Below are 13,406 nucleotides of genomic sequence, written 5' to 3'. Positions count from 1 at the left end.
CATTTCACCCACTCAGTTCCCACATGATATGCAATATCATTGGCAGTCTTCCGTCTCCTTGGACTATTGACCTAAGATACTTGTAACTTCCTCTGCTTAACCTAAAACGTTTAGGTTCTAGAGCCTATCTCCAAACTTACATCCTATCGTTAACTCTACTACGTGTTTCATCAATCAATATTATGACATATACGAATAACATACACCACGGCACTTCCAATTGAACATGCCTTGTCAATTCGTCCAACACTAAGGAAAATAGGAACAGGCGAAGGCCTGACCCCTGATGCAATCTCATCACAACCAAGAAGTGGTTTGAGGCACCTGTTTGCTCCATTGTACATATCCTTAATTGCCCAAATGTAAGCCATGGGTGCACTTCTAAACTCCAAACATCTCTAAGAAAATCTCCCTAGGGACTTTATCATAAGCCTTTCAAGGTCGATGAACACTATGGGTATGTTTGGTATGAAGGAAAATATTTTCTTATTCTCGTGTTTGGTTGGCTTAAATATTTTGGAAAATGTTTTCCAAATCAACTTATTTTCCTCAAATTCAAGGAAAATGACTTCCCTCCAAATATTAAGAAAAACATTTTCCAAAACTCTCCTCCAACGTCAAATTACAAATTTTTTTTACCCCACCCGCACCTCGACCCTACCAATCCAAAAAAATAAAAAAATAAAAAATTTCTTTTTTTTAAATTTCAAAAAAATTTCACCCCCCCCCCCCAAACCAGCACCCCACCCTCCAAAAAAATTAAAATTTTAAAAAATTGTTTTTGAAAAACACTTTAAATTTTTAAAAAATCAATTTCCCCACCTCATACCCCTAACCACCCCTACCACCACGACCCCCCTTCCCCTCCACACACAAAATAAAAATTTAAAAATTTATTTTTGAAAAATATTTTAAATTTTGAAAATTTCATTTTTTACCCCACCCCGACCCCCAGGTCCTAGGTCAGAGATTGGGGTCAGATTCCAGATCAATCATCGGGGTTAGATCTTGAATCGGTCGTTGGGTCGGATTTTGATTCGGGTGTCGGTGTCAGGTCCCGAATCGATTTAATGGGATTGATTTTCATGTCAAAAATTATTATTCTAAAATATATTTTCTACTCTATAAAATAGGAAAATATTTTATACTCACCAACCAAACATAAGGAAATAAGTTAGAAACAACTTGTTTTCCAAAAAAACATTTTCTGGGAAAATATTTTCCATGGAAAACATTTTCGTTCATACCAAACACCCCCTATGTGTAAGTCTTTTTTCTATCCTTATACTTCTTCAACAATCTTCTTACAAGATGAGTGATTTCGGTAGTTGATCGCCCCGACATGAATCCAAAATAGTTATCTAAGATAGACACATCCCTACTCGACCTTATCTCTACCACCCTCTCCCAAACTTTCACAACATGATTTAGTAGCTTGATACCTCTATAGTTGTAGCAATTATGAATATCACTCTAGTTCTTGAACCATTGTAATCCACCTCCATTCTTCTAGCATTTTAATCGTCCTATATACGACATTAAACAACCCAGTCGGACACTCCTTATACTTACGTTCTTCAAAAAATCCATTGGGATCTCATCTAGCCCGGTCATTCTTCCCCTCCTCATCTAACGAATAGTGCCTCCTCAACATCTGCAGGTTTTATGCACCTGCAATACACAAAATCGCTCTAACTCTCGAGATACTCTTAACTCCCCCAACACGATATCTCTGTCCCCTTCTTCATTTAAGAGCTTATGAAAATACATTTGTCATCTCGTCTAATTTGTGCATCTTCTACCAAACACTTCACCATTCTCATCCTTATGCACTTGGTCCATAAGTGTGAAGAGTGCAGGTAGATAGTCTCATTTTCAAAGACCCGCTCAAGCCAACAAGTCAAAATCCCATTCAATAACTACACTGATTTGGACCTAATTCCTGAGGTATTTCTTCAAAGAGTTTTTGTACGGGAAATGGATTTGTCTCATGGTTATGTCCTTTTCATAAAGACTAGTTAAAATGGATTAACCACAAAAATTACACATACTATACACATTTATTTGTACATGAAAATACATCTACATGAATTCATACAAAAATTTAAGCACATATACAACTTAATATTTCAAGTGTAAAAGAAAAAAGTTATCCTATGGGTATGAATCTTCCATACAATTCTTTTGCACTTTCTTTTTCTTAATTCCGATAAAGAAAGAATGCACAATATTTGTAAGTTTAACTTGGGGGAGCACTTCCTTCAGTATTCCTAATCTTCCAACGCCTACCATAAATTGAATCTACTTCAAATCATATCCTAGGGTTTGTCAGAATTAAAGTCCACGGCGACTTGAGATTCAAATATAATCATTGGCTATTTTTATATGATTGTAGTTAGAGGGGATTACACAAGTTGACCCATGACACTGTAATTTTATTTTATTATCATCACCAGCTTGTGCACCTCGACTAATTCCAAGACATGTTTTCTATTTCCCAACAACACAAGTACCAAGTAACTCAGGAACCAAGTAACTCTATCCACCAAGGCTTCGATTGGGATTTAAACTTGAGACCTCATGGTTGTCAACCCACTTCATTGACCACTAGGCCACACTATTAGGTACAACCTGTGTCACTGTAATTACAATCAGCTATCTCCGAATTAGATGCATGGAAAAATACTTAGCAAATTTTTCTATAATATAATCTTTGATTCTCATTTCCTACTAAGCAGCCTTTGTCTATCATACAATGAGGGATCCTTGAACATACATCATTTCACCTTCAGGTTGATCGAGAAGCTCCAACCACCCGGTGGTATCTTCCCACAATCAATTAATGTGAAGCAGCTTTTATCCATGTTTATTATACAAGATATACAACAACAACAACCCAATGAAATCTCACAACGCGGGGTCTGGGAAGGGTAAAGTGTACGCAGACCTTACTCCTACCAAGGTAGGACGACTGTTTTCGGGAGACCCTCGGCTCAAAAGAAGCATAAACAGAGGTCAGATAAGGCTAATAAGTTCAAAGCGATAAGGAAAAGCAAATAACGAATAACGCAAATAACGAGAGCGACATGAAAGCGACACAGATAAAATAAGGTAATCAAAGTACAGAAAGTAATAAAGAGATAATAACAAAAGTCAGAGCACAAGAAATTATAGTGCGCTAATGCGCCTACTAATACGGAAGAATAACGAGACTATGTACTAGCCTTCTACCCTAATATGGGTCCTCCACACCCTCCTATCTAAGGTCATGTCCTCGTTAAGCTGTAACTGCGTCATGTCCTGTCTAATCACCTCTCCCCAATATTTCTTCGGCCTACCCCTACCTTTTCTAAAACCATCCATGGCCAACCCCTCACACCTCCGCACTGGAACATTTGTGTCTCTCCTCTTCACATGCCCAAACCATCTCAGTTGCATTTCCCGCATCTTGTCTTCCACCGAGGCCACTCCTACCTTGTCCCGAATAGCCTCATTTCAATCCTGTCACTCCTGGTATGCCTACACATCCATCTCAACATTCTTATCACGGCTACTTTCATTTTTTGAACGTGAGAGACCTTAACTGGCCAACACTCCACCCCATATAACATAGCCGATCTAACCACCACTTTGTAGAACTTGCCCTTAAGTTGTCGTGGCACCTTCTTGTCACATAGCACACCGGAAGCGAGCCTCCAATTCATCCACCCTACCCTAATACGATGTGTGACATCCTCGTCAATCTCCCCACTGCCTTGCATGATAGACCCAAGGTACTTGAAACTACTTTTCTTTTAGATGGCCTGTCACCAAGCCTAACTTCCGTGCCAACCTCCTGAGGTGTCTCACTGAACTTGCACTCTAAGTACTCTGCCTTGGTTCTACTCAGCTTAAACCCTGTAGACTCCAAGGTATGTCGCCAATCCTCCAGCTTAGCTTTAACTCCGCTACGAATCTCATCGATCAAGACTATGTCGTCCGCTAAAAGCATACACCATGGCACCTCACCTTGAATTTGTCGCGTCAATTTTTCTATAATATAATCTTTGATTCTCATTTCCTACTAAGCAGCCTTTGTCTATCATACAATGAGGGATCCTTGAACATACATCATTTCACCTTCAGGTTGATCGAGAAACTCCAACCACCCGGTGGTATCTTTCCACAATCAATTAATGTGAAGCAGCTTTTATCCATGTTTATTATACAAGCTATACAACAACAACAACCCAATGAAATCTCACAACGCGGGGTCTGGGAAGGGTAAAGTGTACGCAGACCTTACTCCTACCAAGGTAGGACGACTGTTTTCGGGAGACCCTCGGCTCAAAAGAAGCATAAAAAGAGGTCAGATAAGGCTAATAAGTTCAAAGCGATAAGGAAAAGCAAATAACGAATAACGCAAATAACGAGAGCGACATGAAAGCGACACAGATAAAATAAGGTAATCAAAGTACAGAAAGTAATAAAGAGATAATAACAAAAGTCAGAGCACAAGAAATTATAGTGCGCTAATGCGCCTACTAATACGGAAGAATAACGAGACTATGTACTAGCCTTCTACCCTAATATGGGTCCTCCACACCCTCCTATCTAAGGTCATGTCCTCGTTAAGCTGTAACTGCGTCATGTCCTGTCTAATCACCTCTCCCCAATATTTCTTCGGCATACCCCTACCTTTTCTAAAACCATCCATGGCCAACCCCTCACACCTCCGCACTGGGGCATTTGTGTCTCTCCTCTTCACATGCCCAAACCATCTCAGTTGCATTTCCCGCATCTTGTCTTCCACCGAGGCCACTCCTACCTTGTCCCGAATAGCCTCATTTTAATCCTGTCACTCCTGGTATGCCTACACATCCATCTCAACATTTTTATCACGGCTACTTTCATTTTTTGAACGTGAGAGACCTTAACTGGCCAACACTCCACCCCATATAACATAACCGATCTAACCACCACTTTGTAGAACTTGCCCTTAAGTTGTCGTGGCACCTTCTTGTCACATAGCACACCGGAAGCGAGCCTCCAATTCATCCACCCTACCCTAATACGATGTGTGACATCCTCGTCAATCTCCCCACTGCCTTGCATGATAGACCCAAGGTACTTGAAACTACTTTTCTTTTAGATGGCCTGTCACCAAGCCTAACTTCCGTGCCAACCTCCTGAGGTGTCTCACTGAACTTGCACTCTAAGTACTCTGCCTTGGTTCTACTCAGCTTAAACCCTGTAGACTCCAAGGTATGTCGCCAATCCTCCAGCTTAGCTTTAACTCCGCTACGAATCTCATCGATCAAGACTATGTCGTCCGCTAAAAGCATACACCATGGCACCTCACCTTGAATTTGTCGCGTCAATTTTTCTATAATATAATCTTTGATTCTCATTTCCTACTAAGCAGCCTTTGTCTATCATACAATGAGGGATCCTTGAACATACATCATTTCACCTTCAGGTTGATCGAGAAACTCCAACCACCCGGTGGTATCTTTCCACAATCAATTAATGTGAAGCAGCTTTTATCCATGTTTATTATACAAGCTATACAACAACAACAACCCAATGAAATCTCACAACGCGGGGTCTGGGAAGGGTAAAGTGTACGCAGACCTTACTCCTACCAAGGTAGGACGACTGTTTTCGGGAGACCCTCGACTCAAAAGAAGCATAAAAAGAGGTAAGATAAGGCTGATAAGTTCAAAGCGATAAGGGAAAGCAAATAATGAATAACGCAAATAACGATAGCGACATGAAAGCGACACAGATAAAATAAGTTAATCAAAGTACAGAAAGTAATAAAGAGATAATAACAGAAGTTAGAGCAAAAGAAATTATAGTGCGCTAATGCGCCTACTAATACGGAAGAATAACGAGACTATGTACTAGCCTTCTACCCTAATATGGGTCCTCCACACCCTCCTATCTAAGGTCATGTCCTTGTTAAGCTGTAACTGCGCCATGTCCTGTCTAATCACCTCTCCCCAATATTTCTTCGGCCTACCCCTACCTTTTTTAAAACCATCCATGGCCAACCTCTCACACCTCCGCACTGGGCATTTGTGTCTCTCCTCTTCACATGCCCAAACCATCTCAGTTGCATTTCCCGCATCTTGTCTTCCACCGAGGCCACTCCTACCTTGTCCCGAATAGCCTTATTTCAATTCTGTCACTCCTGATATGCCTACACATCCATCTCAATATTCTTATCTCGGCTACTTTCATTTTTTGAACGTGAGAGACCTTAACTGGCCAACACTCCACCCCATATAACATAGCCGATCTAACCACCACTTTGTAGAACTTGCCCTTAAGTTGTCGTGGCACCTTCTTGTCACATAGCACACCGGAAGCGAACCTCCAATTCATCCACCCTACCCTAATACGATATGTGACATCCTCGTCAATCTCCCCACTGCCTTGCATGATAGACCCAAGGTACTTGAAACTACTTTTCTTTTAGATGACCTGGTCACCAAGCCTAACTTCCGTGCCAACCTCCTGAGGTGTCTCACTGAACTTGCACTCTAAGTACTCTGTCTTGGTTCTACTCAGCTTAAACCTTGTAGACTCCAAGGTATGTCGCCAATCCTCCAGCTTAGCTTTAACTCCGCTACGAATCTCATCGATCAAGACTATGTCGTCCGCTAAAAGCATACACCATGGCACCTCACCTTGAATTTGTCGCGTCAATCCATCCATCACCAAGGCAAATAAAAACGGACTAAGGGTTGATCCTTGATGCAACCCCATTACAACTGGAAAGTGCTCTGAGTCCCCTCCTACTTTCCTTACCCGGATTTTGGCACCCTCATACATGTCCTTGATCACCCTAATGTACGCCACATATTATACAAGATATACAAAAAGATAAAACATGCTAATTTCCCTTTAAAATGACCAATTTATGTGCTCTGCAAACAAGAAACTGCAGCAAGATCACATAGGAAAATCATGGAAAAGAAGCCGATGCAGCAACAAGCAGGAGGCTTAGAGAGTATGGCTAGTTTAATATTGAGCACTGAATCCAAAGTGCTTGTAATCAGAGGTATCAGTATAGCTATTTTAAGCTTGAGAAATAAAATTCAATATGCTTGTAACTACATGTATCAGCAGATAAAAACTACATACTTAATGGAAAAGTAAGTCTAAATGTTTTCCCCCGGGCGTTGGTCTAGTGGTAAGAGCGCAACATGTGATGTGCAGTTAGGTGCACGTGACGTATTCGAACCTTACCACAGACAAAAGCCTAGTATTAAGTGGAGAAGGTAGAGAAGTGGCCCATTATCTACTGAATTCTAAACCGTGCATCACCGGCCCCCGGAGGATTTCTCAGTTATCAAAATGTAATGGAAATGTAAGTAAACACCTGCTTAAAGTGCCCATGAACTAAAGCAATTGTCCACATTGTGTTCTTGCATCTCGCTCGAATTGTATGTGTTAGATAACAATTCCAGACAAAAATATTATCATACAGCATCCCATCCTCACCCATAGACAAGACATTGTTCTGCAAGCTTCGCATTATAGGATAGGTGTAACTGTAGAAAAAATCTTTTGTCAAGTCAACACTGGACAAAAGCTTCTTGTACCTGCAATTGTTGAAAATTAGTCATCCAAGAAACAATCTAAGGGCCAAAATTTCGTTCATTAAATCAAACAGAGGGCACAAACTTCGAGCAAATAAATATAAACAAAATTCAAGTTGAGAGAAATAAATCCAGACAAAGCAATGATGATTTCTTCATAATATCCGTACCAGACCCAAAAGACATACCAAATAGAAATATGAACATTTTAAAAAGTAAACAGGAATAAAAAGTGACCAGTGATCTACTTTCTCCTTACAAACTTACATGATGCTCTTTCTATCTTGGACACTCCAAATATTTAACACTATTTAAGCAATAATATTGTTCTATAAAATTTTATTTTATTTTATTTTTATTTTTATTTTTAGAGAAAGCAAAAAAGTATTTACAAATTACAACTTCCAAATATTCAAATTCATTTAACTAATGAAACTCCTTTCCAAACTAACTAACCAATTTACTATTTTAATGTTTTCTTCCATTAACACTAGTATAAAACTAACATCTTAAACTCGGTGTTGATCGAGTACCTTCATGTGGGGTACAACAGTGACATACGGCTTTGCCATCATTATTTTTAAGGAATATTTATCTCTAAAAGGAACATAGCAATGGAAATTTTCTTGACCTGGCAGACTCGGTGCTTATTCTTGAACTTATTTGTAGTACAATTATGCTACAATAAGTGAAAGATGGTTTGAAAGCTGACGAGGGAAAAAGATCAACAACGCAAGGTAAACTTTTCGGAGAACTGATCCTGCAAGCATAATATGGACTGCGTGGAAGTAACCAATCATAGATTTTTTTTAGGGTAAACTTGAGGCTATGCAACCCCAGATGCTCTGGGGATAAATTTGAGGATGTGCACAGTATAAAGTACATGTGTTTATATTTTTTGACATTTTTGTCCAGGATGAACAATGTAATGATATGGATACGGATACAATGATGGACTTCATGTACTCCTTAAAGAGCATGGTCCTTTTTGTACATCTTTGTACCTTCTTTGCGCTATAGAGCAAATAAAATTATCACAATTGAAACCCAAATAGATATGTTGCGGATGGATTTGAAATGACCCGTACATTAAAATATCCAACAAAAGAATAGAACCTTAACACAACCACTCCGAGTATACTTAAAAGTTTCAACATTTTACTATTAAGCAATTAAAAGAAAGGAAATTGTATCACTAGAGCAAAAGACATAGAAACAGTATGCAGCAAAAGCTTCTTATTCCAAAGATTCAACCAAATAAACCACTTACCTTAACTCAGTTTTTGAATGAGCAACATCAGTTTGGACCGAGACATGAGGTATTGTAATAATTTGGCTCTCGTCTATACTATATATGGCATGACCACATATACATCCAACCTGTCGCCTTTTTGTCACTAATACAAGATAATACGACTCCAAGAACTTAATGCAACCTAAATAAATCCCATTAACAGGTACAAAAAGTTAGCCTAAAATTTCAAATAGAAACTATGACATGCAAGACAGATGAAACAAAGACTAACCAGCAATGCCATATACTTTAGCCACAAAATTCAAGCCCCCAGTAGCTCTATTTCCTTCAGCAATCCGTTGAAGTAAGCTTTTTACTTCCTGAGGGGGATACACAACTGGGTCTTCACTTATGTTAAGATCTGAAGGCTCCATTCTATCAATCTTTAGAACTCTGAAGAACTGCTTATTCCTATCACTCCCTATTAAATAAAACCTCTGCAAACACCCAAATCGCAATCAATCAAAAAACAATACCAGTTGGGTTTTCATTGGAACTATAAATAAAATAAAAGAACCGTGAATTGAGATTTTCACAAGGAATTGGGTTTTTCTCCCAAAAAAATATAAAATAAGGCAAAGGAAGTGAAATTGTAACGTACTGCTCGTGTTTCGTAGAGGCGAAACTTTTCGAGGGAATAGGAAAGAGGGTTGAATTCAGATGGATCATTAGAGGGGTGGATTTTTGGGGGTAGCTTCGATGAATTTGACTTCATATTCTCGGGTTTCGCCATGGGAAAGATGAAGAACCAATGGAAACAGGGTTCGATTTCTTCAAAGCATGGCGAATCGTTCACAGTTTTGGGCTTCCTTTGGATCAATCATCTTCTGGGATTGATCAAGAAGGAGTAACTATAATTCTACCCATTTCATGCTTCCTTGGTCACTTCTGTTTTCCTTTCTTTACATAAGTTGCCCCTCCAGAAAAAAAGAAAGATAAAATACACAATCTTGAAATAGAATAAATTTGTCTAATTGAGATCAAATATGTCTTTTGCTACTATTAAGATGCGCTAAATTTACCCATTTTTGTAAGACCAAACTACCTAAATAAACATACTTACATACCATATATATTAATATTACCTACACTTTCAACTAATTACTTAATATCCGGTTATTTAAGAATTTCTTACCATAACTGAATTGAGATACACTACTCCCTAAAAAATAGCCTAGAATAATAAATCACATGATAATTTATTCCATAAATCAGCTTTTAGTCCAAATCAATCTCACATTCATCTCCCTAATTTACTCTTTCACTCTAATTCACCTCACTCTCTCTCTCTCTCTCTCTTAATCCTTCCCTCTCACACCCAAAAGCGTTTCATTTCCTTGTGGAGAAAAAAACACAAAAAAAAGTCATTGCAGAGAATTCGTTGAGGATTTCAAAGGAGAGAAAAAATGTCGTTAGTGAACTTAGAAGATGGGTTGTTTCCCCCGAGAACCCCATGTTTACCAAATCTAATTCATTGAATTATGATAAGGGTGGAAGTAATTCAAGAATGGTTGAGGACAACACAAAATCTCTATAGGTTTGACACCTTCTAGAAAAAAAATACTTTCATCTTTAATATAACCAGGAGGAAGAGTATCCATTTCCTGGACCTATAGAATTTAGATGCAAATGGACACAAAATAATAGAATTCATCAAGATGTATCCTTTTCTTCCCCTCCCATGTATTCTTAAAGTAGCAGTCATGACCGATAGAATAACCATAGGCATGCAACAAGGTCCACCAAAATTTTATGTCATGGTCGACAAAACTCTCTGTCACGATCCAAGCTAGACCCTAGATGTGACACGGCGAATAGAATTTCGAGGGACTCCAACCAAACCTCTTAGCATACATAACATGGCATACAAAACATGAAATCAGAAGTAAACTTTTAAATGCGGAAGATAGTATCAAACATATGAATCTCGATATAAGAGAATTCGAACATAATAGCCAAAATGAACTAAACATACTCTTACAGTCCGACAACACCTTTACTAAACTTAGACGGGGGCGTAGGATAAGCTCTAGATCACCCAAAACATAAGAAAATAAAGTAATCTAAACATAAAGAAATATCATAGCGGTTTCGCCCTTGAATCATGAGGACTTACCAATATAGCAAACTCCTAATGGGAACCAAAACCAGCCACGTGGATGGGCGAGATTGTCGTGACCTATATTATTTCATAATATAGGTAAAAGTATGTGTTAGTACATTCCAAGTATATGAGAAATATGCATGATCATAGGCATATTTATACACTTAAAAGCCAAAAGCAACTCATGTTTTTGGCTAGTTTCGAGAGCAAATCCCATTTTATTGATAGTGTTTCAATAATATTTATGTTTTTTATACTAACCAATGTGATTAGGTGTTTGTAGGGTGGAAAGCATGTAAAAATAGCAAAAAGGGGCAACATGGAATTAGTGATGAAGCGGGAGCGAAAGCCAAGGAAAAGCCACAAAATTATAAAGCGACAGTGAAGTCTGTGGCAGCTTTGCACAGAGCTAGAAGGAGGAATTTGGCACGAGAAGAAATTTGCAATCAGTAAAGTCCTTGACAGGTTTGCATCTTGGAGAAGGAAATAACAACATATGCATGAAGGAAGCGTCTCCCGTCATGGACCTGGAACCTGAAATTTTACCGCATTTTTCCAGCACTATAAATAGACTAATTGATATTATTTTTAGATTATTCTTTTTCTAATTCGTGGAGAGACAACTTGGGCGACTTTTCTTCGTTAACCTAAGGGTTTATTTCTACTTTTTTCTTCTTTTAATTTCTTGGATGAATATTGAACAATTTAACATTGTAAATCGAATTATGAGTAGCCAAATTCCCTTATTCTAGGGTTGTATCTGCGAGTGATGGTGTAATATCAATTGCTTTGGTTGAAGATGGGTTATCGTTTAAAGTTGTTCTTATGTTCTTAGTTTACTATTTTAATGTCTGATCAACATTAGAATACATCGCTTGTCTTCTTTTGAACTCGAGATAGGAATATGAGGATAGAACGGGGAAGGCAAGAAACGTGTTCATTCTAGGCTAGAACTTAGAATGATTTATATTTTGGATAGAGATATACCTAGTATACCACGTTTGGTTACGAAAAAAGATGACAACCTAATGCTCCATGATATATTTAGTTTATCCTCGCTCAACGATGTAGTTAGACTGACAATTATGGTAGGCGATTAGAGGTCGAGAGATTATGATCATAAAATTAACCTTGTAAATCAATAGCTTGAAAACCTATCGGATTCCAAAATGGAAGATATTGTACTTGAACTCATGCTAAGCTACAACCATGGAATTTCTCTAAGTCTGTGATAAACACTCAATTGAAATGGAGCATTTCTACTTATTTAGTTGATTTAAATTACTGAAATTGTTAGTAGAATAAATTATTCAAACTCTTTTCGCACATGTGAATTTAAATTTGGTGACAACGAAAATCATTTATCTACTAATTTAAAATCCTTTGGGTTCAACAATCAGGCTAAAAAAAGTCATGCATTACTTGGTTCATCGCATACACTGGTGTGTGTATTTGGATGCAACAAGTTTTCAGCGACGTTGCCAGGAACTTTTAAAATTAACAGAAGTTTATTTTGAGTTTCGAGATTATATGTGCATAGTGTTGACAACTTGATCTTAGCTGCCATTCTTTGCAGGAAAATCGCGTAACTATACTAGAAGGAGATGGGGAAATTATAGAGCCATTGGCTGAGCCTGAACGTTTCTTGCACCATCAAAGGTGACTAGCGGCTCTGCAAGATATTGTGCCTCAAATTGAGTATTGTAGGACTTCGAAAGTTGGAGATACGGGAAATGAAGTTTAAAAAGGGAAACTATGGAAATTGCAGCTTTTTGGGCACCAGGTGGACTTCATGGAGACAGGCTGTGAAGGGGACCACGAGCCATGAAGAGGTAGTATGGTCTAGCCTTGGTGCATTTGGAAGTTTGGTGAAAGTTCACAATTTGTGGTGGACCCCACAGACCGTAATCCCTTCCATGAATTTGACCCTCCCCCTTATACTCTTGGGTAGGGTGAGGACCACAATAGAGACCACAACCCATGTTAGGCACCACGAGCCATGATGGCCTCCGTGGAAGTCACCCCTCCTCACCACGACCATCACCTGGGCCATAGTGAGCCTCATGGACTGTGGTGGCCCTTCCGTATAGTTGTCTATTTCAGTTAAGTTAAGGGGTATTTTGGTCTTTTTCCTATAAAGTTATAAATGAATATGGACGGGTTTAGGGGGTTTATTCTATCATATTAACTACCCTAAGCCCTCCTAACTCTCTCATTCTCACCCTAACACCCAAATCCCAAAATCTTCTCTCTAAAGTTCTCTCTCAAGGGTCTTCTTCTTCTTCAAGCTAATTCCAAGAGAAATTAAGGTCAAGTCTCCAAATCAAGAGAAAATTAGGGCTTCTAGGGTCTAAGTTATGCTGGAATTCATCCATGGGTCCGTTCACCCATGGATCCTAAGGTTCTTTCCAAATTCTCT

General features: G+C 38.7%; 1 protein-coding gene across 1 annotated transcript in view; it reads right to left on the bottom strand.

Annotated features, from left to right (window-relative positions):
• Nucleotides 1–9,847, bottom strand: part of LOC129904391 (phosphatidylinositol-3-phosphatase SAC1) — a 46,993-nt gene extending 37,146 nt beyond the window's left edge. The window contains exons 1-4 of the mRNA XM_055979957.1: nucleotides 9,485–9,847; nucleotides 9,116–9,320; nucleotides 8,860–9,025; nucleotides 7,370–7,592 (exon numbers count right to left, since the gene is read on the bottom strand). Of these exons, the coding sequence (XP_055835932.1) occupies nucleotides 7,370–7,592; nucleotides 8,860–9,025; nucleotides 9,116–9,320; nucleotides 9,485–9,616 (726 nt within the window). The 5' untranslated portion in view covers nucleotides 9,617–9,847. The remainder of the gene's footprint in view (nucleotides 1–7,369; nucleotides 7,593–8,859; nucleotides 9,026–9,115; nucleotides 9,321–9,484) is intronic.
• Between the last annotated feature and the right edge of the window lie 3,559 nt (nucleotides 9,848–13,406).

The sequence above is a fragment of the Solanum dulcamara genome, chromosome 9, assembly GCF_947179165.1.
Source record: "Solanum dulcamara chromosome 9, daSolDulc1.2, whole genome shotgun sequence".
NCBI lineage: Eukaryota > Viridiplantae > Streptophyta > Magnoliopsida > Solanales > Solanaceae > Solanum > Solanum dulcamara.
The sequence above is the reverse complement of the archived record's forward strand: the minus strand, read 5'-3'. Positions and strand labels throughout refer to the sequence as shown.